The 26551-nt window shown below is 39.4% G+C and overlaps 2 protein-coding genes across 4 annotated transcripts in view; one reads left to right on the top strand and one right to left on the bottom strand.

The window, feature by feature from the left end:
- The window catches only part of LOC140398231 (vacuolar protein sorting-associated protein 26B-like), a 50924-nt gene extending 39320 nt beyond the window's left edge, over positions 1 to 11604 (top strand). The window contains exons 4-6 of the mRNA XM_072486647.1: positions 2009 to 2184; positions 3465 to 3607; positions 6737 to 11604. Coding sequence (XP_072342748.1) covers positions 2009 to 2184; positions 3465 to 3607; positions 6737 to 6874 — 457 coding nt within the window. The 3' untranslated portion in view covers positions 6875 to 11604. The remainder of the gene's footprint in view (positions 1 to 2008; positions 2185 to 3464; positions 3608 to 6736) is intronic.
- A 445-nt stretch (positions 11605 to 12049) lies between these two features.
- thyn1 (thymocyte nuclear protein 1) overlaps positions 12050 to 26551 on the bottom strand; it is a 32062-nt gene continuing 17560 nt past the window's right edge. For all 3 annotated transcript variants that reach the window (XM_072486649.1, XM_072486650.1, XM_072486648.1), the window contains exons 4-8: positions 26406 to 26474; positions 20599 to 20691; positions 19824 to 19919; positions 15247 to 15397; positions 12050 to 12904 (exon numbers count right to left, since the gene is read on the bottom strand). In XM_072486649.1, coding sequence (XP_072342750.1) covers positions 12858 to 12904; positions 15247 to 15397; positions 19824 to 19919; positions 20599 to 20691; positions 26406 to 26474 — 456 coding nt within the window. In that variant the 3' untranslated portion in view covers positions 12050 to 12857. The remainder of the gene's footprint in view (positions 12905 to 15246; positions 15398 to 19823; positions 19920 to 20598; positions 20692 to 26405; positions 26475 to 26551) is intronic.

Below are 26551 nucleotides of genomic sequence, written 5' to 3'. Positions count from 1 at the left end.
AGGGAGGCCGGTATGTGAATTGAACCCGCGCTGCTGGTCTTGTTCTGCATTACAAGCCAGCTGTATAGTCCATTGTGCTAAACCAGTCCCTTGTTCCCAGCCTCCCAATTTGACCAGGCGTACCAGCATAACAGTTACAAGAGCATGGTAGAGAGAGGCTGGATACGCTGTGCTGAGTGGCTCATCTCCCAATCCTTCAAAATCAAAGGACAGTCAACAAGGCTCAACTCAGCAATGTGATGGAATACGCACTACATGTCTGGATGTAATAACAACAGGCAAGAGGTTCAACACTACCCAAAATCAATAAGTCCTTACTCACATTCCTGCCACCCTTTCTGAAGAATGAGCTGCAACAACTTGCCAGAAACCCCACCAAGAGTGAAATCAGCAAGAATGAGCCGAGCAGCAGGATCATGAGAATGCTATCAATTTTAAGGTCCCGTACAGATTGAAGCCCAACTTAATGTTTGCTTGGGCATATACTGTACACTATTCCTTCATTGCTGGCTCAAAATCCCAGAATCCCCTACCTTACACCATTGCAAGTCTGCCATCACTACAGGTCCTGCAGCAGATCAAGAAGAGGATTCACCAGTAGCTTCTTGGGGATGGATAATAAAAAAAGTAGCATTATTAGTACCACCCATAAATGTGGAATTTGTGAGTCACAATTAATGTTCTGTACAAAACAACTGCTGTGCATGACCTGTAGTTCTAAAGTATAAAACAGTGCTACAGTTCAGTAGAATATGCTTCCCATTAATTTAGTCTAAAATGTCAACTTTATCCATGGTTAGTGAAAAATGTATGCAATTGAATTTTCCTCCCTTCTAAATTGGTAGTTTTAATCATTTCTACTTCAAAATATGCCACGGTTTTGTCATTTTCTTACATGGCACATCATTTTGCTAGTTGTTTTGTTATTATGACGCCTTTAAGCATAACTGTTCTGCCAGAAACTACATGCTGACTTTGCAGGCTGGTGTACAGATGAGGCAAATTAAATGCCTTCATTTTTAATGTCTTGCTGACTGAAGAAAACTCCTTGGGTCCACTGCATTGGAGCTCGCATTGATAATTTACTTGTGTTGTAGCCTAAGATTTAACTTTGCTTGCACATCTTCTTAACTGCATTCTTTTTGAGGTTTAAAACAAGCCTGTTTTTAAAAAGTGTGTATGAGATACTGTGGGCAGGATTCTCTGTCCTGCCGCACCAGATTTCCATTGCGGTGGTTAGTTGATCATTTCACGTGTGCAATTAATTTTTAGATTCACTTGTGTGAAATATCAAAGTGAGGGACTAAAACAATACTACTGTCCAGAGAATAATGTTTATGCTTTATGAACACCCACACTTAAGCATAGCTACTAAGAGGTAATCCATTGCTAAGATTTTCCAGGTCTCTATGCTTTTGAACACCTTACATTGGAATGCTTTGTCTTGGCATGTTACCCACTGTTTTGTAACTGATAATATAGATATTCATCAAGCAGTTTAGGCTGAACCATGGTCCCAAAGGTGACAGGTTATTGTTTAGTCCACTGCCATCTATTTCTTTTTTTAGAAGGCATAATCATTTAAACTTTTTAAAGACTTAAGATAATTAAGCAAATTGTACATTTAGAAGGAATTCAGTGTATTGAAATTCCACTTCTGATGGCAGCAGTACTAATGAATCAAAAGTTGTTCAAAAGTGTACTCAAATTCTTAGCGGTCATATTGTGCAAGAAATTATGTGTGCACTCTGAAAACTGAGCAGTCTTGCACTGCTTAAAGTGTTAAACTGTTGAGAATTGCAACACCGCTTCTTTCTTGTTTTACATTTTCGTTCAGAGGATGATACTTGAATGGCTTCAAAGATTTCTTTGTCTCTTGCAGTATATTTTTCTATAAAATTCTAATACAAAAGTGGACATAATATTTTGAAATCAGCAAAGGAAATTGAAATCCAACATGAAAACCGCTAAGTGATTGTACAAGTCCTGGCACCTCTTCCAATTCTAGGTACCATTTGAAGGATGTCATTGTGGGAAAGATCTATTTCTTACTGGTTCGGATCAAGATCAAACATATGGAGATTGACATCATAAAAAGGGAAACTACAGGAACTGGACCAAACGTGTTTCATGAAAACGACACAATAGCAAAGTATGAAATAATGGATGGAGCCCCAGTCCGAGGTGGGTAGTGAAGCTCTTGAGCAAAACTTTATTTGCGCTTTCTCTACAACAACAAAACTGTCTTTCTGGCCAATTTACTTTAACAGTTATATCTTGGACCCAAATTGAATGAACTTTGGCCTATGTGTACTAGAACAGCCTGAATAACTCCATGAAAAAATTTCATCTTTTTTCTAATTTTGAAAAAAATTCCTCTTTAGTCTTTCGTTCTTAACGTTTCCGTCCTTACCAACAGCAAGGAATCGCTGAAAGAACAACTCCAAAATAACTGTTTTCAACTTATATTTCACAGATCTGAAGGAATCCAATTTGGATTGTGGCTATGTAGTCTGATATGGTTAGTGTAGTCGGTGGGAATTGCAATGGAGTCCAACAGTGCTCAATGTTCGGGCTGCTATGCTTCAACATTTTAGGAAATAATCTGAAAGAGGGTACCAGTAGTTCCATCCCAGTATTTGCAGGTGACACATAGTATGGTTAACGTAGTGAAGGATGTGCTTGAGCTACGCGAGGTGTGAGGAATTTGGATGGTGGGTAGGCAATTGACAAATGCAGTTTAATTTAAGCTGTTTACAATTAATTTCTGGTTTTGGGCAGTGTTGGAAAAAACAGCATTTATTACCCATCCCTAGTGCACAAAGCACTTTGGGGAATTTTCTCCCCAGGATAGATCCAGACAGGACTCCTCCGCACTAAATAGTACTGTATATGTCTGGAAAGGACAGTGTTTACTGGTCAGATTCTCAGATAAAGGATGGTAATTTTGCGAAGTGCAGGAATGCCATCACTGTCCATAGACCTGCACCCAGCATTAATCACTGCTTTGATGAAGTCTACAGTAGCTTCAGTGTTGCATCCAATAAGTGCACGCAGATAGATATGGCTAGATCGGTTGAAAAGGGATCGGCTTATGAGGTCAACTGTCCTTGAAAATTCCCGTGTTCATAAATGTGGTAAATTAAGTTTGAAAATCCACATCTTTCACTTTGTAGTGGTGGTTTGAATCACTTGTAATATTCTAGTGATACTGATCCAATCAAGTATGGTGTTACAATATTGTATCAAACAGCGGGGAGTATTGTAATCGGCTTTGCTGCTAGTTCAACAAGTAACAGGCACGAGTCGTATCACATTGGACCAAAACCAGAAAAGCTGCACTTCCAATTTTAACGTGGATCAGGGCTTTAATACCTCTTGCTGCCTATTTAATACACTGCCAAAAATATATATGTAATATTCAATTTGTGCAGAGTTTGTTTTTCATATTTGTTTTTTGTTAGGTGAGTCCATTCCTATCAGGCTTTTTCTGGCTGGATATGAGTTGACTCCAACTATGAGGGATATCAACAAGAAGTTCTCTGTACGATACTACCTCAATCTTGTTCTTATTGATGAGGAGGAAAGGAGATATTTCAAACAGCAGGTAAGTACTAGTTAGTGTAGTCATTGAGTAATGAAGATACTCCATCTATTAGCCAATACCCAATTTATACTGGTAAACATTTCAGAATATATCTCTCATTTGATCTGGTTTGTCATTTTAAAACAAGTTGCATATACTCTGAAGAAGTGGGATTCTGGATGTGAAGGGACCATTTCACCTCCTATTGTCAGAGTCACAGCAGCTGTAATTGAAAACTATGGCCGGGATTTTCCGGTCCCGCCTAAGGTGGGAATTTTCATGAACAGGACAGAAAATTTGACGGAACAAAGGTGGGAATTCATGGGACCAGAAAATCCTGGCCTATGACTTTTACAGAGTTATCCCAGTGATAGTGTTCTATGGTTTTATTTGCACCTGTTGTGTTTTTTCGACAAGGTGAAACTATTTCAATACAGGTGTATTTTTTTTTTAAATTATAATCTCCACAGAAGTAAAATTTTTCTGTGCAGTTTTTAGAACATTCTTCCCCCTAACCTCCATGACCATTAATCCACTTTTCTCATGTGGTTGGAGATGCTACACTTGTGAATCTAGCTAAAACCAACACAATATCTGTACCTTCAATGGGAAAGTTGATAAACTTCATTAAAATAATAATTTCATACTATATCACCTTTTCAATGATAATTTGTAAATTGACAGCAAATAAAAAAGTTTCAGAAGCAGTCCAAAGTTAACCTGCTGACTATACAAAATAACCTTTTTTCCAAACCAATGTTTCAATGTATAAATTTTTTTGTTTATTCATTCATGGGATGTGGGTGTCACTGGCTAGGCCAGCATTTATTACCCATCCCTAATTGCCCTTGAACTGAGTGGCTTGTCAGGACATTTCAGAGGACATTTGAGAGTCAACCGCAGTGCTGTGCGTCTAGAGTCACATGTAAGCCAGACTGGGTAAAGGTGGTAGATTTCCTTCACTAAAGGTCATTAGTGAATCAAATGGGAAAGAGAAAGCCCCTGCTGAGATTTTCCAGCATTTTCTCTTTCGTTTCAGATTCCAGCATCCGCAGTAATTTGCTTTTATCCAGAGAACCAGATGGGTTTTTATGACAATCTACAATGATTTCATGGTCATTTCCATATTTTTATTGAATTCAAATTTCACCATGTGCCGTGATGAGATTCAAAGCGGGGTCCTAGAGCATTACTCTGGGTGTCTGGATTACTAATCCAGCGACAATGCCACTTCCTCCCCTATGACCGGGATTTTACATTCTTAAATAGATTAAGACGAAGAAACAATTGGCTTAACCATAGAATTGGCCTGAACTATTAGTGTGGTTTAAACTAGAATGAGTGATTGCTCTTGCCTTTGCATTGTACCCTGAAGTGGTTCTATAAGACTGGTTGTAAGGGCTTCCAAGAATCGACCCTCTGCGATATCTACTGCAGGCAGATACTTCAAAACAGCTCAGGCAAGCTAAATTGTTACGACTCGAGGCGCTACTCCACAGGTGCAGCAACTTTCATCTAGTTGATGCCTCTCACTTTATGGCTTTTGTTGAAAGCAAAGCAACATAATTACTGTGTCAGCTGCTTACCATGGAGGTTCTTTGTAAATTAAAAGCAAGCCACAGACTGCATGGAGGATTCTGTGGTGTGACCATTTTCATCTGACCTTTCTCTTAAAATTGAACTATAAAAAGTGCTGAAAACATTGAAGTTGTCTTTGGGTAGATTATGTTCAGAAATCAGTTGGTAATTATTAGAAATGTATCAGCTATAGCATGCGACTGTTGCTCTTGCGTTTGTAATCTGTGAAAGATCCTACTCCGTTGCTACACTATAGAACTTTTTATTAATTACTATATTTTGCAAACTGTGCTTATTTTAACATTAAAATGTAGTCAATACACGCCCCATCGGACCGCAAATTTCATGCACTACCCTCACCAATTACTGGTCGTATTAATTCCTGGGAGAAACAAATGCTGTCAGACCTTCAGCAATAAAATAAGTTCCAGTGAAAGTGATCAACAGGCATACTTAACTAACCACCTAATTTCTCCTCTACTGCCTCCTGAGTAGTCTATTTAGTGGCACGGTAGCAGTGGGTAGCACTGTTGCTTTACAGCTCCAGGGTCACAGGTTCGATTCCCGGCTTGGGTCACTGTCTGTGCGGAGTCTGCACGTTCTCCCTGTGTCTGCGTGGGTTTCCTCCAGGTGCTCCTGTTTCCTCCCACATGTCCCGAAAATCGTGCTGTTAGGTAATTTGGACATTATGAATTTTCCTTCTGTACCCGAACAATCGCTGGAATGTGGTGACTAGGGGCTTTTCGCAGTAATTTCATTGTAGTGTTAATGTAAGCCTACTTGTGACAATAAAGATTATTATTATCTTCATGAAATTGTATTTCAACGGCGGTGCAGTGGTTAGCACTGCTGCCTCACGACGCTGAGGACCCGGGTTTGATCCTCGCTCCGGGCCACTGTCCATGTGGAGTTTGCACATTCTCCCCGTGTCTGCTTGGGTCTCACCCCCACAACCCAAAGATGTGCAGGGTAGGTGAATTGGCCACGCTAAATTCTAAATTGCCCCTTAATTGGCAAAAAATGAATTGGATACTCTAAATTTATAGAAAAAAAGATTGTACCTGAACTTTTCCTTGCCTAGAATCAATTTCCATTGTAAAAATCGCTGTCATATGTTACCCATATCACATCAATACAACCAACTTTATCAAGTTAATTATCCTAGGAAACTGGTATATCCGGAACCGTAAACAGGAGACAGACCACTGCTGTGAACTTGAATTGTGAAACACATTTTGTAGTGTAGCTACCAAACAGAGGTATCTTTGTTCATGGGGGAACTCGGCACTATAAGTTGGCTTTCTCAACAGCATTCAATTCAGGGCAGTTGACATCATTTAATTTCAGTAAACTTGATTTGTTTCTTCCATGTTTTATTGGGATACTTTAGGGAGAACAATGTTATATAGAGCCTCTAATATTAGTGACATCTTTTGTGTATAGTGTTAATGTTATCCAGTAATAGTTTTCAAACTTTATTTTCTCCTGGAAGCACAAAATTTTAACGTCATGAAGTAATGGTGACAGAAATCTGCTTGTGTGCCTTGTGTCACTTCTTTTTCTTATATATAGGAAATCACTTTGTGGCGAAAAGGCGATATTGTTCGAAAAAGTATGTCCCATCAGGCAGCCATTGCATCACAGCGTTACGAAGGGTCGGCAAATACTGGAAACAAACCATCGGTACAAAATCAGGATGAAGATAACTAGCCCCTTTTTTGTCAGTCTAGGCAGCTAGATTAATAACGTAACCTACAAAAAAAATCAATGGCAGAGAAATTAGTTTGTTTCACGTTGACCCAATTCTCTGCAGAAGACTTCTTTGGGACAAGAGAAGATGGGACTGAAATGTATAGGGTAGCCCTTGTGTTTTATCATTGAGTTAATGCAGATTTTTATTTTACTTAAAGCACATGGTGGAGCAATACCAAGCGAAGCTCAGAGTCAACTAGTCCCAAGTTCCGTTATTGTATTGTCTTCAAGCATGTGTAGTCTTTGTCCTATCATGAAGAGCACCTGAATCCAGCACTAGTTTATCAACCACTTTTTTTTTTACTATGAAAAATTAGCCATTTCCTTTGAAAGTTTTCACTTTAAGTTAATCCTACTATGATCAAACATTGGTTTCTGCTTACCTACCCCAATTTGCACTGAATTCAGCTCTACACTCCACATCTCATACTAAATTCAGCCATTATTGTCTCTTTCCATCCCCACCCCTCACCAAACCCACAGGATATGATTATGATATAATAATTATGCTTTAAAATTGAATTATCCAAATGTTTCCATTATTAATGCAAATGTTTCCATTATTAATGCATGCAATGTCTTTGGCTGTTTCTATATATTTGTCCAAATGTATCTGTTCTCTAAACATTTGAAAGGTGGGTAAGTTTTGTATAAAAATTACACAATATAAATTCTTTTTTAAGCATAAGGAAGGTGAGAGTATAGAATTTTACAACACAGGAGGGTGATATTTGGCCCATTGTGCCTATGCTGGCTTTTTAAAAGAGCTATCCAATTAGTCCCATTGCCCAATTGTTTTCTCCCTTTTGAAAGTTACTATTGATTCTGCTTTTGGTACCTTTTTCAGGCAGTGAATTCTAGATCATAACACATCTCACACCTTGTGCTGAAAATAGTTTTGGAGTCATGTATTTTCTTCTTAGTAGGAAAAAAACATTGTACATAAATTTCCAATGGCATAAAAATAGTTTTAAGTAGAGAATTTCAATACATTAATTTTCCTCTGTAGAAATGGTGAACAAATGTTAACATTCCATACAGCTAACTTATTCCAATGTGCCATTTTAATGCTAGATATTTTACTCCCAAGCAGGACGGTTTATGGCAAAAGTATATATGTTGTATTTGTCACGCTATAAATACAAGATCTGGGTAGGTTCAAAGAAGCACGCAAGATGGGATTTTGCACCTAAAAATAATGTTCATCTTAACACTGCAAGTGCTTTTAGTGTTTGCGGTAATTAACAGGCATTTTTAAGCAGGACCTACACAAGGAACTTTGATTTAAGCATGCAATAGACACTAGTTCAACATCCTAAAATTTGTCCATAGCACCATCTAAACTTAATTCAATGTACCCATTTTAAAATCAGCTAAGGTAGTTGCAGATGGGAAAGCTGGAAAATAGTTTCCAACTGCATCAAAACATCTTGTAGTGTTAACTTTTGACTTTCTATCCTGAAAAAAGATTCTAGTTTCTGGACATTTTTTCAATTGTTATTTTATTTAAAGTTACATATTTAAATGTGTGTACTTAAGCACCATTATCAACTTTAAAAATCCGAGGCAGTCTAAAAGAGCATGTAGCCCTGCAGAGGATTTCTTAAAAGACAGATGATCTGAAGCCATTACTTAATAAGCACTCTAGGAAAAATGATGCAGTATTAATGATTGGTATTGGGCACTCTCTTAAATCCAAAAGAATAATTAATTTTATAAATGATGTTCTTTTTTTGTTAGTTACCAAATCATGTTTAATATGGGATGGTGTTCCATTTGTGTTTCCATTCTTTTCTTAATGATCATGAAAACTTGTGAAAAATGAAACTGTGATCGAATAATCTATTTAAATAATAGGTACTACATTAATTCCAAGTAGACTTCCAACTATAACAAGTGTTTCCTCTAGTCTCAGTCAACAGTACAGGGTACAAACTTGATAATCTGCTGGCTGCCAGATCAATGCCGAAGGATACTTGACATTTCAATCAGTCGTTCAGATTTAGGAGTTCTGTTAGTTCTCAGCTATGTTGCTTAATTGGACCTGTGATCATTGCTAGCCGTCTCTATCCAGGAGAGGGGAAATGACTGATGTGCCACCCTAAATAAAAAGGGAGACACTGGGTAACTGAATCACAGAATAATAGAAATGTACAGCATGGAAAGAGGTCAGTCATCAATTGTGCAAGATTGATTTCTGAATTAGAGCCACTTTGATGGAAAAGTCAACAGCCTAGTTTGGAGCTATGTTTTTTTGGGGCGGCGGGTAATGACTATAAGCTAAGAATTTGACTTTTGCAGGATGGGAAGGGAGAATGATACCATGAATGCTGCAGTCAAGTCTATGTATGATTTTTTTTTTTTAAAACATTTTTGTTGTAGCTTTAAAAATATTTAATTGTATTTCTAGCCAAAATCCCTCAAGTTCATTGTCAGCCTAGTTCTAAAGAAAGCATCAGTTTGTCTTCAGACATTTTTTGTTTGTAAACTGACTATAAAGGTGTAATTTGAAGTGGAAAATATTTGAATGTGTCTCTCAGTCATGAAGTATCTGCCAAAAAGATCTTTCAGTATTTTTAAAATCTCCATACAATTCCTGATCACAAACAAATATTGCATGTTTTATTTTGAAGTCTAAATTATCCTACAATTGTTTACTAACCTGATGGACTTGCTCCGTTTCAGCATTAACAGCAGAAAATTAACTAACTGATTACATCAGTATTCCGTAATTAATTTTGTAGATTGTTGGACTTACCAGTTGTCACCCTGCTTTTGTTACATTATAAAACTTGATGTCACTTCAATTGAAACCAGTTTATTACTAACAATTTGAACTTTTGGATATAAATTTTGAAATTGCATTGGCCATTCTTGCCTGATGTTTTTATTTTCTAATTTCTCATGGATTACTGAAATTCGATGAGCCAAGAAGCATGGCCAATGGACAAACTTTTGGAAAACTCGTTTTTTTTGTTTGTTTCTGCAGCAAATGATGGATTATTCAGATTCAAATGTTCTTTTACAGTTTTTGAAAATAAAAATGTTGGCCTGTTTCATAATGCATATTAAAATTGTGATATGAAAGTGACAGTCACCAGTTAAGAATACATTTGCCCAGGCCTTTGATCATCATTCATTCACAAGTTTCCATGTACCAGCCGTACTTGACCAATGAGGCCAATAGCACAAAGCTCCACATTTTGCTTGTCTGGTGGGGGTACAGAGGGGAGGTGGGGTGTATATTGGCAGGTGAACAACCGAAGAGAACAAAACCTTGCCCAGTACTAAATGTACCAGGTGAAAATTATTACATAGCCACCACATGGCCTCTCTAGAGGGGCACTGGGAGAGATCGTAATGAAATTCCATGAAAAGGAAGAGGAGGAAAGAGGAATTTAGTTGATGCCCAGTTTCCCTCACTGCTTTCATGTGTTTATTTCTGCATGTGCCATTTTGTCCAGCAAAATATAGGCCAGGATATCTGGTTACATTTGATTTTCTATTGAGATGTGAACAATTCTAGTGCACAGTTAGGTTTAAGTGAGAGTCTACTGTTAAGGCAACCTCAGTGTAATCAGTCAGTGTGTTCTGCTCTGTTTTGCTTATTTCTTTCGCTGCTGTGATGTGGAGGTAGTGTTCTCTAGGAAATCTTTGTACTTAATTAACTTTCAAAGTACCTTTGTACATTGAGTCGATTGGAAAAGATAGGACTTGCTGAAACAAATTATAAAATGCCTTGATAATCTTAGTATTAGAGAATATCATTAATGTAATTTTTCCTGGATAGTTTTACTTCCAGTAATCCAGGTCAGTGATGCCTTGTCTTAACTTCATTTATGAAACTGCTATCTTAGTTTTGTGGTTTACAAAAAAATTAATAGAGGGAGGAGAAAGACAGAATGTATTGTGAATTTAAGTAGAGATTTTTATTATGAGAAACAATATATATGTAGTGACGTGGAAAAGTTTTATTTTGTTCCCCCAAAACAATAGAAAATAAGTATAGACGATCATGATGAAGGCTTTTGCTTGTCACGCAACTTCAAATTAGTTACATTCTTCAAATTTGTGATTAAATCATGACCAGGAGTTCTTGCATTGGACTGCATAGGGCCAGGTGATGAGCTGCTTTGACATTCAAACGCATCTGTTTTCAGTTTGCTATTTTGCAGCAGAAACTGATAACAACCATCTCCTTAATCCCTGACCAGAAAAGACTCACCAAAGCCTTTGAGAAGTTCTGTCCTGATTGAAATTAGAGAACTAAGAAAACAGCTCTCCAGAGGGTGAAAAAAATAATCATGTGACAGCTTAGCGTTTTATAGTAACTAGTTACTGTAAAGGAATTTTGTGTACATCTTGTGAAACTGCCATCGTTGAAAGGATATTTGCCTGCTTGTCAGTAGCTAGCCTGAAATAGCCTCTTCAAATAAAATTGTACATGTCTTACAAACACCAGATTGTTTTAAAAAGGCACAAAAGGCTATAGTTAACTGTTTTAGATAGAACATTCCTTTTAATATTGTACATGCATAATTAGTTTTATTTGAAAATATATCATTTTACAAAATTACCTTGACTAGTTCACAAGTATGAAACCTCAGTGTGAGAAAGAAGGCAGATTTGTACATTTTCTTCCAATGATAACATACTGAATTTTACAAAATATAGTTGTCAAACATAAATGTTGTTCTGTCTTTTATTGCTTTATTATTGTCTTTTACAATGGTCATTAGCTTTGGTAAAGTAACAGTAAAGGTGATCTTCTCCGATTCTAGGTTCGCCTCAGCAGAGGTAAATGTGGCGATGGGTCATACAGCTCATCTTTTTGGTCCCTGAAGTGGTGCAACTTATGGGAACCTTAAGCTGCTCTGTAATAAAATCACGGGGCTGGAGTGTTATTTGCTGCACACTGTTGCTGATGGGAAGCACCAAGCAAAAGTTGACTTTCCTCAAAAGAATAAACCGTGTTTATTTCAGTAAATGGATTGGTCGGCTGGGGATGTAGCTCCACTGAGGCAATGAAAAACATTTTTCTCCTCCAACTATTCTATAGGCCATATTGATGTATCAATACTTTGAGAAATTTAGTTATAAAGGTTTTATAAAAAATATTAATTAACTGAAAAATTACTATGAAAGAAGGTTAACTTTATTATAAGATACAAATACAATAATGTATACACCAAGTTGATACTTCATAGTCACATCCGTGATGCTTTGTCAACTTCTATTCATATGCATGATTATTTTACACCTGATCTGGAAGGTACTAAATTTTAAACCGATGTATTCCTTCTACAGCAGTAAGTCAATCTAATAATAATGCATCCCTTGTGTATTGAGAACAGAAGTCACCACAGGATCGCAACGCTAAATGTACCAAAATCCCATGTCACCAATAATTTTTCTTAATTTGTGTTGACAATTTAAACATCTGCGAAACAATTTGAATGCGTAAACAATTGCCAGTGTTCCAACGAAACTTTTAACTTAACAAGTTGATTGACATTTAAGTTTTTTTTTCTGGCAGTCATCACAGTAAAATTACACCATGCAGAAGGGTCAGATAGCTAATGTTTCCCTCCGACTGCACCACTTTATCTGCACATAAAATTGAAGACTTTTTAAACCTGCAGGTAAAGTCAAACCAAGTTATGTATTTTCCATGTTTTGCTGCCATTCGAATAGCTGCAACAATAAAATAACCTGGCATAAAGTTGGTTTGGCCCACAAAAGATAATATGCATACGTCTCTGTGGGGAAAAAAATGCTGATTGCTGAATCCAGAATATTAATCTCTATTTGCAATTAAGCAACTTTATTCATTTTGAATTCCATTCCAATACCAAAGAAAATGTGTTGCTTTGGATAGACCCGTTCAATAACTGGAAGACTGACGATCATTAACAGCTCTCCCATCAGCAACCTCTTCCATTTAAATTGGCTTTTTGTCTTCAAGGCTCAGGACAAAGTCAAATTCCTCTGATAAAGTAACAAAAATAAAAGTTTTAAAACTGGTTCATTTTACCATTCTTTATAAGCTCTTCCTTTATCACAAAAAACCTTACCATTAAAAGTGATAGGAAAGTAATTCATAGTAAAACGGTGCACAAGGACATTGACACTTAAAAGGACTTGATTTACAAACATTATAACTAGCTTCATAGATACAAGCATAAGTGTTAAAGAAAATGGGGTCTTCACATTGAGGATACCATCCATCCCAAATGGGCTAGATTTGGCAACTCGACTGGCCATCCATGTGGTGCTGTGGGCCAGCAACAGAATTGTATTCAACCTCATGGCCCCTATTCTACCATTACCACCAAGCCAGGGGGGTCAATCCTGATCAAATGAAGAGTGCAGGAGCAAAATCAGGCATACCAAAAAATGAGCTGTCAACCTGGTGAAGTGACAACACAGGACTACTTGCATGCCAAATAGCATAAGCAGCAAATAATAGACAGAGCTAAGCTCTGCAGTCCTGTCACATCCAGCCGTGAATGGTGGTGGATAATGAAGCAACTCACTGGAGGAGGAGGCTCCACAAATATCCACATCCTCAATGATGGGGGAGCCCAGCACATATGTGCAAAACAAGGCTGAGGCTTTTGTAATAATCTTCAGCAAGAAGTGCTGAGTGGATGATCCATCTCAGTCCCCTCCGGAGATCCCCAGCATCACAGATGTCAGTCTTCAGCCAATACAATTCCACGTGATATCAAGAAATGGCTAAAGGCACTTGATACTGCAAAGGCTATGGGCCCTGACAATATTCCAGCAATAGTACTGAAATTGTGCTCCAGAACTTGCCACATCCCTAGCCAAGCTGTTCCAGTACACCTACAACACTGGCATCTACCCAGCAATGTGGAAAATTGCCTAGGTGTGTCCTGTACACAAACAGAACAAATGCAACACTGCCAATTACTGCCCTTTCAGTCTCTATCATCAGCAAAGAGATGGAAGGAGTCATCAACAGTGCTATCAAGCAGTACTAACTCAGCAACAGCCTGCTCACGGACGCTCAGTTTGGATTCCGCTAGGGTCACTCACGTCCTGACCTCTACAGCTTTGGTTCAAACATGGACAAAAGAGCTGAATGCCAGAAGTGAGGTGAGAGGACTGCCCTTGACATCAAGGCAGCATTTGACCGAATATGGCATAAAGCAGCCCTAGCTAAACTGGAGTCAATGGGACCAAAAGAGAAAAAGCTGGGAAATCTCAGGTCCAGCAGCATCGGTAAGGAGAGAAAAGAGCTAAAATTTCGAGTCCAAATGACCCTTTATCAAAGCTGGTTAATGGTACTATCTATAAGATGCACTGCAGTAATCCGCCATGGTTCCTTAGACAGCACCTTCCAAACCCACGACCACTACCAACTAGGACAAGAGCAGCAGATAGCAGTAGTGAGATGTCCATTCAACAGCTATAGATCAAAAGTGCAAGGGGAAAATAAGGGAATGAATAGGAAGGACCCTTATACAGTTGTTGAACACTTCTCAAAGAAAAACTTACTTCTAAAAGAGAAAACTATGAAATTAAACTTTGATTTAACAATCATTGAAATAAACTTGCCTCGCCACGCTACTTGGTTTCTAACAAATACTGGGCAGTTTACTGAACCTCAGCCAGCTAGTCACAAGAGTATGAGTTTAAATTAATATTGCTTTTTCAGTACTTGCACTGAAAATATTTAAATTAAAATAATTCTGGAAATTTATAGCATTACTTTGCATCGGAGGGGTTAATATTTTGGTTGGGACCATTGAATTAATTCTGAAGAATGATCACATTCAATATATTAACTGGCTTCCTCAGTTGCTGACTTCACTGTTCCAGGAACCAGTTGCCAATGAATGTTCTAAACAAGGAAAATGCTCAATTCTACACACCACTAATTGTAAACTGGCAGCTATTCTTATCACCAGCTGCTTTAAAAAAAAAATCTTTGATTTATCAGCAAACGCTATCTTGCGACTGACTACAGGGCACAACACTAATGACTAATGAATCAGCTGACAAGAGGTGCCAGAAAATAAGGTGGAAGTCTTCAGTAATAGGAGGAAAATTTAGGTTTGCGTCAACACAATAGTTAATGAAAAAAATCAATTTTTAAAAATAGTACATTTTAACTCATGCTGGCATTGCTTATGGCAAATCGATGCTTCATTTTCTCACATTACCCAATGTGAAGACTTGGTAACTTTCACATAATTTGATGGTACTAATATTTATACTGCCCTTACAACAATGTGATATTGCTTAGAAATGGAGCAGTAGTTGTGGTTACTACAGTAGCAATATAACCGCACCAACCTCACCTTTGGCTAGTGGCTGTACAGAAAGCCTGGCCCTGGTAAAGAGTGCCATGTTTTTCAGTGGACCTTCCTTTGTTTTGTGTTCTTGATGGTATTGTTTCATTTCAGCCAGAGAGATGAAACGCTTCATCATTCTCACAAACTGCACATCCACCTTGAAAAGAAAGGAGTTTAGACCGAGAAGTAGGATGCATTTCTAGCAGATATTTTCATTCTTCCAGCACAGATATTTCATGACACCTCTCCCTGATGTATCCAACCCTTACTGTTGAAATTAACCTATGATTCGGCATTTAAATGATAGTTCGTCCTCTTGACTTAAGAAGTTGCTGGCAATTCTCTCGCTTGCAGCCATCACTACCTCACACTAACTGACAAATCATAAGTCAGATTCGCCTACAGTATTTGCCTTGTTACTAAATTGTTTAACTAATAATTTGATATCCCACAGTGAAAGATGCAAACTTTGACTGGTCAAGAACAATTTTGACAGCAGCCAAGAAATAAGTCAACCTTCCACTTGTTTAAAGAAGATAAGTTGCATGGTGGAAGGCAATGAATACTACTTTTCTTAAAGTAAAAGCACAAGAAATTGGATGATCAGATCACTGCTGGGGAGTCATTTTTAAAACATCAAAAAGAATGACATATAATTACCAGAAATAAGCCATTCAATCCACCTGGTCCTGCTGGTGTTTATGCGCCACATGAACCTCCTCCCAACCTTACATTATGTAAGCCTATTAGCATAATCTTATATTCCTTTCTCCCTCTAGTACTTATCTAACTTCCCCTCAAAAGCATTGTCCCTATTCACTTCAAGTACTCCATGTGGTATTAAGTTCCATATTCTAAACAGTCTGGAAAATAAGTTTCCCTTGGATTCTTCATTAAATTTAAATAAAAGGGTAAACATTTGAATTATATTTGACTGGGTTATGTATGGATTTCATGTTCATTCCAGTAGTTGTGGGCTGCAAAGAGTATCTGGTCAACTAGTTTCTTAAGCTTTACCTATGACGCCAACCCAATTATTATGGTGCTGCATATATGCTGTTTAACAGTCTCCAGTGGCAGTGGCTAATCAGATCATTGCACGCTACAATCATGTAACTGCTGGGTTCATTAAAAATTCAAAATCATCAGGTATGTCGACAAGATTTGACAAATAATATACAGAACAGAGTATTAATGACATCTATAGAATGCTGTAATGACCATGATCAGTTGAAATTAACTGAACAAATATAAGCTGTAAAAACATGGGGGTCATTTTCCATCTGTGAAAAAGTCGGTGCAGGCTCAAAATCCAAAGAGAAGCAAATAACATGATTCTCTCCGGCATGTTTGGCTTTTGGAATCTTTCCCCCAATCCCCCGACAGCGAAGTAGTGCAAATCACGCTTTGCCAGCCCGGTGTTGGGAACGATGGCCAACATTCGATTAGGCGAGACTAAAGGAAAAGGGCAAGTAAAGGAGCGGAATGGCGTCTTAAGGAGGTGTAAATGGGAAAAGCAGAACGGCATAAGAACTAGGAGCAGGAGTCGGCGATACAGCCCCTCGAGCTCGCTCTGCCACTCAATACGATCATGGCTGATGACTCTTCCTCCGCTCCACTTTCCTGTCCATCTTCCATAACCCTTCAACCCATTACTAATTCAAAGTATCCTTAAATTTATTCAATGCCGTGCACTCTGGGGTAGTGAATTCCACACCACAGATTCATCGTAGGGCTACACGGTAGCACAGTGGTTAGCACTGTTGCTTCACAGCTCCAGGGTCCCAGGTTCGATTCCTGGCTTGGGTCACTGTGCGGAGTCTGCACGTACTCCCAGTGTCTGCTTGGGTTTCCTCCGGGTGCTCCGGTTTCCACCCACAGTCCAAAGATGTGCAGGTGAGGTGGAGTGGCCAGGCTAAATTGCCCTTAGTGACCCAAAAAAGGTTGGGCAGGGTTACAGGGATAGGGGGGAGGTGAGAGCTTTGGGAGGGTGCTCTTCCAAGGGCTGAAAGGCCTTCTGCACTGTAAATTCTATGATTGTGCCGTGAGGCATGATGGTAAAAGAGGCCAACAGATTTGTGTGTGTGTGGAAACTCCAGCTGAAGCAGAATGGATTTGCAACTGGAACTTTCACTGCTAATACTTTGTCTTGGAACAGCGAGAACACGGCTCTCTCAAGGACGAATAATGCCTATATACTACAGGATTGTTTAACTCAAACCATATAAAACATACCTCTTCATTCACCTGAGGAAGGAGCAGCGCTCTGAAAGCTAGTGACATCGAAACAAACCTGTTGGACTTTAACCTGGTGTTGTAAGACTTCTTACTGATCTCACCCCAGTCCAACGCCGGCATCTCCACATCATATAAAAAGCAGCAGCTTTAAGATTTCGACGGCGATAACCCGGGGATCAATATTCGCAAGACAAGACCGGAGTTTGGAAACTTACAGGGCACACCCTCTAGAGCATGCCTGGCCAAGTTCTCTAGTGGGTAGTATTGTTGTTCAAATTGTGAGTCTTGAAATTATATAACTGATTCTTAAGTGTGAAAATAAAGGCTGTATTTAAATGCAAATCAAACATGTAGTGAGTATCAATTTGTCTGTCATCAGTTGATGCCAGCAGAAGGCAGCAACAAAGGAGCCTCATTTTATACATTACCATGTCATTAGTAAGCACACTCTCCAGCCACCCCCCTCCAAAATCTTGACCCGTCACGCCGGTGTGATTTACAAGTTTGGCCAGGCGTGAGGCAGGCAGCTGAGGAGATTCCCGCTGGGGGTGCAGAGGTATGGATAGGCCCCCTGGGGGGGATAAAGAGACATGGCAGTGCCAACCTGTGCCATGGCAGGACCCTAGTTGGAGCCCCATTGGGGAGGGAGGGGAGTGTGTATATGTGCAGTGGACCGGTGGGGGGACATCAAGGGGCGGTGGTGTGCAGCAATTACTTTTCGGGGGGGGGGAAATCTGCCAGCGATTACTGTCTTGGGGGATGCAGAAAGAGCTCCAAGATGTGGCCTGGGTGACATTGGGCCGCAGCGCTTTTCAGGGAGCTCTTTAAAGATGGGGTCTCAATCTGTTTGAAGCTGGTTCCCAACTCTAAAAGTTCAAGCCTCGCCGAAGCGATAGCATTAACTATGCCCACTCACTTTGTTTTCTAACATGCTCAAGATTCCATACGAAGTCCGCCAATGGATTCACTCAAGTTTTTCTTGCTGGGACTGACACTTTGCCATTGTTTTTGTAAGATTCAGCCCTTTAAGTATTTTCCTCTCTTTGGGAAAAAGTGCCTATGGAGTCCTAGTCCAGGATTCTCTAAAGGTAAACTTGCAGGTTGAGTCCGTAATTAAGAAAGCAAATGCAACGTTGTCATTTATCTCAAGAGGCTTGGAATATAAAAGCAGGGATGTACTTATGAAGCTTTATAAAGCATTAGTTAGGCCCCATTTAGAATACTGTGAGCAATTTTGGGCCCCACACCTCAGGAAGGACATACTGGCACTGGAGCGGGTCCAGTGGAGATTCACACGGATGATCCCAGGAATGGCAGGCCTAACATACGATGAACATCTGAGGATCCTGGGATTATATTCATTGGAGTTTAGGAGGTTGAGGGGAGATCTAATAGAAACTTACATGATAATGAATGGCTTAGATAGGGTGGACATAGGGAAGTTGTTTCCATTAGCAGGGGAGACTAGGACCCGGGGGCACAGACTTAGAATAAAAGGGAGTCACTTTAGAACAGATGAGGAGAAATTTCTTCAGCCAGAGAGTGGTGGGTCTGTGGAATTCATTGCCACAGAGGGCGGTGGAGGCCGGGACGTTGAGTGTCTTTAAGACAGAAGTTGATAAATTCTTGATTTCTCGAGGAATTAAGGGCTATGGAGAGAGAGCGGGTAAATGGAGTTGAAATCAGCCATGATTGAATGGTGGAGTGGACTCGATGGGCCGAATGGCCTTACTTCCGCTCCTATGTCTTATGGCCTTATGGGTGCGATGAGCCCTACTTCATGAGCCAGAGCGCATTATGGGGTAAGATTGCCTGTTTTCTATCTATTGTGAAATAATGAGTATAAAGGGTAAAAAACAGATAACCCTGTTCACATTCGAATTTAACTCGCAACAAAGCTTAATCATAGATGGGGCTGGTTTAGCACAGGGCTAAAGAGCTGGCTTTTAAAGCAGACCAAGGCAGGCCAGCAGCACGGTTCAATTCCCGTACCAGCCTCCCCGAACAGGCGCCGGAATGTGGCTACTAGGGGCTTTTCACAGTAACTTCATTTGAAGCCTACTTGTGACAATAAGCGATTTTCATTTCATTTTTCATCTCATTAGTCCTGGCACACTAACATCTCGCAATATGCTCCATGAATTTTTACGCTTGCTGCAATTTATTGCTGAAATACTATAAATATATATAATTTGTCCTGGAAGCACTGAAAACGTCAGTTTACAGGCACTTGGGTGATAAATCACAGCCTTCCCCCAGGTAATTTTATAATCGTTCATAAAGTTTCTGAAAGGCTCATCTTTTTTTATGGTTACAATAAAATGCAAAAGAATATGGTCACTCACCATGAACCATTTAGGATTTTCCTTCGAGCTTCTGGGGTCATAATGAGGATCCTTCTTGTCAAACTGTGTGTGATCAACATAAGATTCCTTTACGATCTTTGAAAGAAACAACAAGAATTACAAATATAATCAGAGAGGAAGGAAACACTAATCTGTTACACGTTTTGTGATTGTTCAAAGTTTATCAAAGCAGCAAATTTAGGCTTTTTTAAACCACAGATTAAAAGCACTGACAAATTATTTACTGCCTTTGGATGAAGGCAGTTTCCTCTTAAGCTGTACTGTTTATTTTATATTCAATGGCACACTGTGCCACGCTGAAATGCATCAAATACTGCTCAATATTTCAATCCAATCAATCGTGTCTGGGCCCAGAGGGGAAATCATTCATTAAATTTCCTTTTGTTAACCTTGTTAGAGGAGACAATAGTTTTAGAACTATTTTTACTCTTCTGCCAGTTCTCCCCCAATCCCCCTCCAAAGGCAGTGACTCCTCCAATTGGGGTTCGAGTCAACACATTGAGTCCCTACTCAATACCATATGGCGTCCAGAGTCTTGCTGTCAATATGCTACAACAAATGGCATTTTATTTCAGTCCCCAGCACAGATCTGTCATTTTAATGAGCAAAATATTTAAGGGGGGGGGGGGCATCCATTAGTTGCAATAATATAAATTCCACTTGTTACAAATGTACAAAAAGTGATCACAGTCCAAAAATGCTTGAAGAGCACAAAACGGGTACTAAAATGTCAATAGATATTTAAAATAAAAACCTTGACAACTGCGGCGATTCCAGGCTCTTTACAATTGCTGTGGTAGAAAAAGGCCAGCTGCCCCACCTTCATATCTCTCATGAAATTTCGAGCCTATTATCACAGAATAGACAAAATAAACTATGATTTCACTGCACACTTTGTATCTGGATGCAATAGCTGTTCTTTTAGCCCCTAATCTACATTTGATATGTTCATATATGAACAATACATGAGAAGCAGTCATCCTTCTTATACCACCAGCTATCCAATTCTTGTTGATGAACACTTTCTGCTCTGTTTAATAAGCAAATAACACCAAGGGCGCTTAAAACAGTCTCATAAATAATTCAAAGGATTAAAATACATGAAAAACTGCCCAAAAAGGGGTGGCACAGTGGTTAGCACCGCTGCCTACGGCGCTGAGGACCCGGGTTTGATCCTGGCCCAGGGTCACTGTGTGCAGTTACACATTTTCCCCGTGTCTGCGTGGATTTAACCACACAATCCAAAGATGTGCAGGTTAGTGGATTGCCCCTTAATGGGAAAAAAAATAATTGGATACTCCCTAAATTTAAAAAAAATTACTAAAAACTGCCCAAATTAAACCTCCTGAATTTTATATCCAACAATAAGTATTTATACATTAGTAATTTTGTCCCTAAGGAAACACTGAATACCTTGGAATGTCCTGCATCTTTGCACTCAGGCATATATGTTTTCAGAGCAGGCAATGCAGCGTTAAAGATCATGAGAAATTGGATGCATGTAATTACAATAGGTCACAAGTTTCCGCAATATTTTACAATAGTCTATCTGAGTTCCTGTCCAAATACGGATCTCTGCCATATTAGTATGTCTCCAAGTTAAAGAGTATTATACTTGGTTTTCCTGCATTTGAGACATGCATTTGGGAATCGGAGACATGGGTCGCGGTGTGAAGATGAGACAATTGTGTGTGCTTGGATCAGGACTGTTGGTACCTACACGCAAGAGGAAGATCCAGAGCTGCCTTGTGCAGTTAGCACCCTGCCTGTTGTAGGAAGACCTCACTGGCAGTCTTGCTCAGAAGGGTGACAGCAGCAGGTGCTAGCATCACATCAGCCATCCTGTCACCAAAGACATGGTACACAACAGCACTTGGTAACCTCACGGGTGAAACAATGGCTGCCATCAGATTCAGCCAGGTCTCTGTGATAGTCTGGAAGCTGCAATTCAGTGCGCACTCCATTCATCAGATTCCTCAAATGCACTAAAGTGTAGCTATGACCACTCCCTTGCTGCCTCTTATCTGGGCATCTGCTGCATGATTCAATGAAGCAGCCAGCTGGTTCTGGCAGCTGTTCTATTGTCTGAGCAATGTTGGTGCTAAGCACTGCAGCCTTGGAGACCAAACCAGCTGGGAACTCAAAGTTCTTGCTGATGGAGCCCAGGGTCCCCATGCTCCTCTAATGCTCTACTAGTGTAGAAGCCAACTATTTTCTAATACACCTGATAGGTAAAAGATCAGTTTAAGCTGATCGCGATAACAGTACAATATCTCATTCCATAACATGCACAAGTATTCAGACATGAAACAATTAAAACTAATGTTGCATATTGAAGATTGACAGCTAACCGTCAAATCAAACTCATTTGATTCTAACCCAAACCAATTAGGATTACATCGGGGTGTAGATAGATGGCTAAAGACTGATATGATTTAGTATAACCGTGCAGGTCTGTACGGCCATTTTCATCCGGATCATTCTATACTTTGATCTAAACTATTCTCTATCTCTATACTTTTACTTTTCCATTCTAACTCTTGAAGTAAATGCAAGCTGTTTGCCACAAGCAAGAAACCATTTCTGTATTATTTTAAAAGTTAAAAATTGTGTACAAGTTGCTTCTCTTTCAGTCCTTTTTGCTAGCCGGACTTATTAGAGAATAAGATTTAAGTGATTCGCAATTGTAATCAAATAGAGGCAATAAACGATTCTTATTTGCAACCGAGAAGTTTTAACTCAAATTTCTACTGAGTTTTAGTGTTCGCAAGTGCCACTAGATCCGCATGATAGATCTCTTTCAATTGGTGTAGTCGGCAGGAGGGGAGGAGCCAGCCAGGAAGAAATCAGAAGACTGAAGAAAGACCAGAAGGACGGAAGACCCAAAGAAAAACGGCTAGACTGGGGTAAGAAACATCTTTTTCACCCACTAAAAGTCTTAAAGCCACATCAAGCAGTGCTTTGACCCCTTAGAAAGGACCTTTTTCAGACGGTGTTAATTCAATTGGGTGCCGATCGTTGAAACTAAAATAAAACGGGACTGAAAAACATAGTCGCGGTAGTGTACACAGATTACACATAGTTGACGACCAAAATATTGGGTGTAAGGTTGAGTTTATGGCGGAAATGAATCCTAAAATAGATTCAGAACTTTCAAATGGTAGAGAACTACTTCCCACAATGTCCAAGGGAGGTCGCGCTGTACCGAATGTCTCTATTGACGATATATTGGGTGATCTTAGATCTTTGATTTGTTAGACAATTTGGACTGTCTGAAGTTGGAAGAAAAATTTAATCAAAATACGATATCCCCAAAGGACAGTGGTCCCTTGATAATATCAAGAAGGCATGGGGAAAAAACCACACGCTTAAATAGAGGAAAACGTATGAAAACGTTTGCAGTAATGGCACAGCTCCAAAAACATCGAGACAATCGCAAAAACTAAATTCGATCATGACCTTAAGTCCACGAAAGACCAACTAGCAGCAGTTGTTGAAGAATAACGAGATGCAAAATCTAAACTTGAACAATGTGATCAGATTAAAACATTATTGGAAAATAAAACCTTTAAAGTTCAACAACAATCATTTCAAATTGGTGAATTGCAACGTAAAAATACTGACTCAGAATCCAAACTTCAACAGTTAATATCAGAAAATGATGGTCTTAAAAGTCAAAATTGCCAGTTACTTGAGGAAAAATGTATTTTGGAAAGTGACATGGACACCATGAAATGTCATAAATTACTGACAGACAAATTAACAGCTCAAAAGCCTTCAAATCGGTCTTTTAAAAAATCAGCTGAACTCTCCAAAGGAAAAAGCACCACCAATGGAAAGAGTTGAAATGATTTTAACTAAAGCCCAATATGTACCAGTGATATCTAAACCAAATCCTACATTGTTGCAAGCTGCTACTGACATGAAAACAATGAATACACTGATTGAATTTCCACAGGGAGGGTCTGGTCAAATGGATTATCTGTCAAGGACACTTTTACCCCAGAACAAACTGTTATCTTACTCTGAGACCAACCACGAAATGCTGCTGGCCCCGATCCAAAAGCCTCTCATGGCAGCTTTAATAAACTGTGAGATTTTTAAACAAGAAAAGCCTATTCGGTTGAACAACGAGCCTCGTGGCAAACAAAGTGTAATACAACTTAACCCATTAAGCACCAAACAGCTTGGAGTTGAAGTCATAAAGACAACAGCCTGGGTTTTAAACCATTTAAAAGATCAAAAACCCATTTTGTCACTGGTTTAAAACCAGAACGGTCTGCAGCTTTAAACTTGGTCCTACGCAGACCTCAGTCCGAAACAGAAACTGCTAAAAAAAAGCACGTCAATCGTTGCCTCTCCTCCTCCGTTAACAACAAATGTGTCCAGAAGAGATATGAAATTCCTTTCTCGTGTTGAAGACGGCTATTTTGCGAGTTTCAGATTTCATGATTACAAACTGGTCTCCTACGATAAAGGCCCGCCTCCTGGCTACAGGGATACGCCCCAAGTCATGAATCACTAAAAAGTTGCCAAGAACTGTTAACTTGAGAAAACTATTATTTTGAATGTTGCTTTATTAATTTTAACATATCTTGTTAGCTGTGCTTCCTTTAACAGAGTCAACAGGGGCAGCACGGTAGCACAAGTGATTAGCACTGTGGCTTCACAGCGCCAGGGTCCCAGGTTCGATTCCCCGCTGGGTCACTGTCTGTGCGGAGTTTGCACGTTCTCCCCGTGTCCGCGTGGGTTTCCTCCGGGTGCTCCGGTTTCCTCCCACAGTCCAAAGACGTGCAGGTTAGGTGGATTGGCCATGCTAAATTACCCGTAGTGTCCATAAGGGTTGGGAGGGGTTATTGGGTTGCGGGGATAAGGTGGAAGTGAGAGATTAATGTGGGTCAGTGCAGACTCTATGGGCCGAATGGCCTCCTTCTGCACTGTATGTTCTATGTAATCTATGTAAACAAATTTATCTACAGAAAACCAAGTACATTCAGCGCAAGATTGGTTCAGTCATATATTCAATAAGTTATTGTGTTTGGAAATTAAATTTGGAATAGCAAATCTATGTTCCAAGAGAACACATTGTTCTAAGACAATTGGCAGCAATCCAACTTTTACTCCCAGTCCATTTTAGTGACATATATTTTTTAAAAACGTTTGAGAAAGATGTGAATGGCATCATTCCAAGCTCTACAGCCTGCAGCCATTAAATCATCCTCTTTCTGAAGAAGTGGAGGAATCCCACCACCCTCTCCCCTCCAACACCACCTTAAAATCTTTGGTACAATAAAGAAGCTCCTTTTGTGCAACTTCAGAGGATCACAATGCAAGGTTTCTGATGAGACATTTCCACTGGAATTTTAAGCCCGCTGTCTACAGTTGGCGAGGAAAAGATGGAAAGCGTCACCTTACCATCTCTGTTCATGTCAGGTTATTACATTTCTCTCTGCACGTCTCTTCCATCCTGTACATGTAATGTTCAGAAACCCTTTGTTATCACTGTCAACACCCTCTTCCTCACTGCATGCGAGGGCTGGGATGTAGGATAGATGACAAGCCAGTCCCGACTTGCTTCAATTTCTTCAAGAAGGGTCTCAACAGGGAAATTAAATGTCCTCCCCCTTGTTCCATTTATCCATTATCTCTTTTCTGAGAGAAGGGAAATTGAGACTCTACACTGTGTGGTTTAAGTGAATTGCTTATTTTAAAAAAACAATACAATGAGTATGTGTGCTGCTTACAGTTATACTCTCCAGCCCCACCTTTATAGTCCTCCACCCTAGCACCTTGAGGCTCCATTGGTCTTATTCAAAGTACAGTCAAACCATGCTGGATTTATAACCATTTTATATTTGGACATATTCTAGTCAGATTGGCAGGGAACTCCACCATATCTTGACATGAGGTGAATGGACACATTGTCAGGTCTAACCGCCAAGATTGGCCCACACTGGGAACTCAAGCCCCCGGGTGCATGGTATTTGAGTAACATGAAATAGGTAAATTATGAGAAAGATGTAACTAAATATGTACAATTTACCTTGTTGATCTTACATTATCATTTGAAATACTGATGCAAAAGAAGTCCACTGGCTGACTTCCCTAAACCTTTAAAGGGAAAATACACAGGGAGGCGCAAGAACGCAAAAGCAAACATGTCAAATAAAAAGATTTAAGTCTGCTCCAGAAATATTACTTCCTCATTTGTCTGAATAGAGTTCAATCCTCTAGCCAGGGACTACTTTAGAGTCTTTAACCGACAAATCAAACTCCCAACAGTTGGCAATCTGGGCAGTTAATATTAAGTAAAAGCTCAATAATCGGACAATTCTGAACTTGAAGCAAAAAGTAAAGTCAGTTACTGAGAAAATAGCCGGATTAACCTCAAAATGTTTATTCTTTTGAATCATGCTTCTTATTTTAGTCATGTAATCCAAAGTCCTAGTTTGGTATTATGCTGCTCTAGATATTGTAATTCATTCTAAATGAATAAAGATTCAATTTAGTGAAGTCCAGCCCAGTAAAATCTCTCACTGTGATGTTCAGTGTTTCTTATACCTGGTAGTTCCGAACACCATCCCAGCATGCAGTCTGATTGTGTTGTACCTTCAGATCCTCTACTCCAAACTGGGAAGAGAACCAAAGAAAGAATTAAAAAATATGGAAGCATATATTTTACTTACCCCTCAAAATAATAACTGCTC

Source organism: Scyliorhinus torazame, chromosome 21 (genome assembly GCF_047496885.1).
Source record: "Scyliorhinus torazame isolate Kashiwa2021f chromosome 21, sScyTor2.1, whole genome shotgun sequence".
Lineage (NCBI taxonomy): Eukaryota > Metazoa > Chordata > Chondrichthyes > Carcharhiniformes > Scyliorhinidae > Scyliorhinus > Scyliorhinus torazame.
This window is presented reverse-complemented; position numbering and strand designations above follow the sequence as displayed.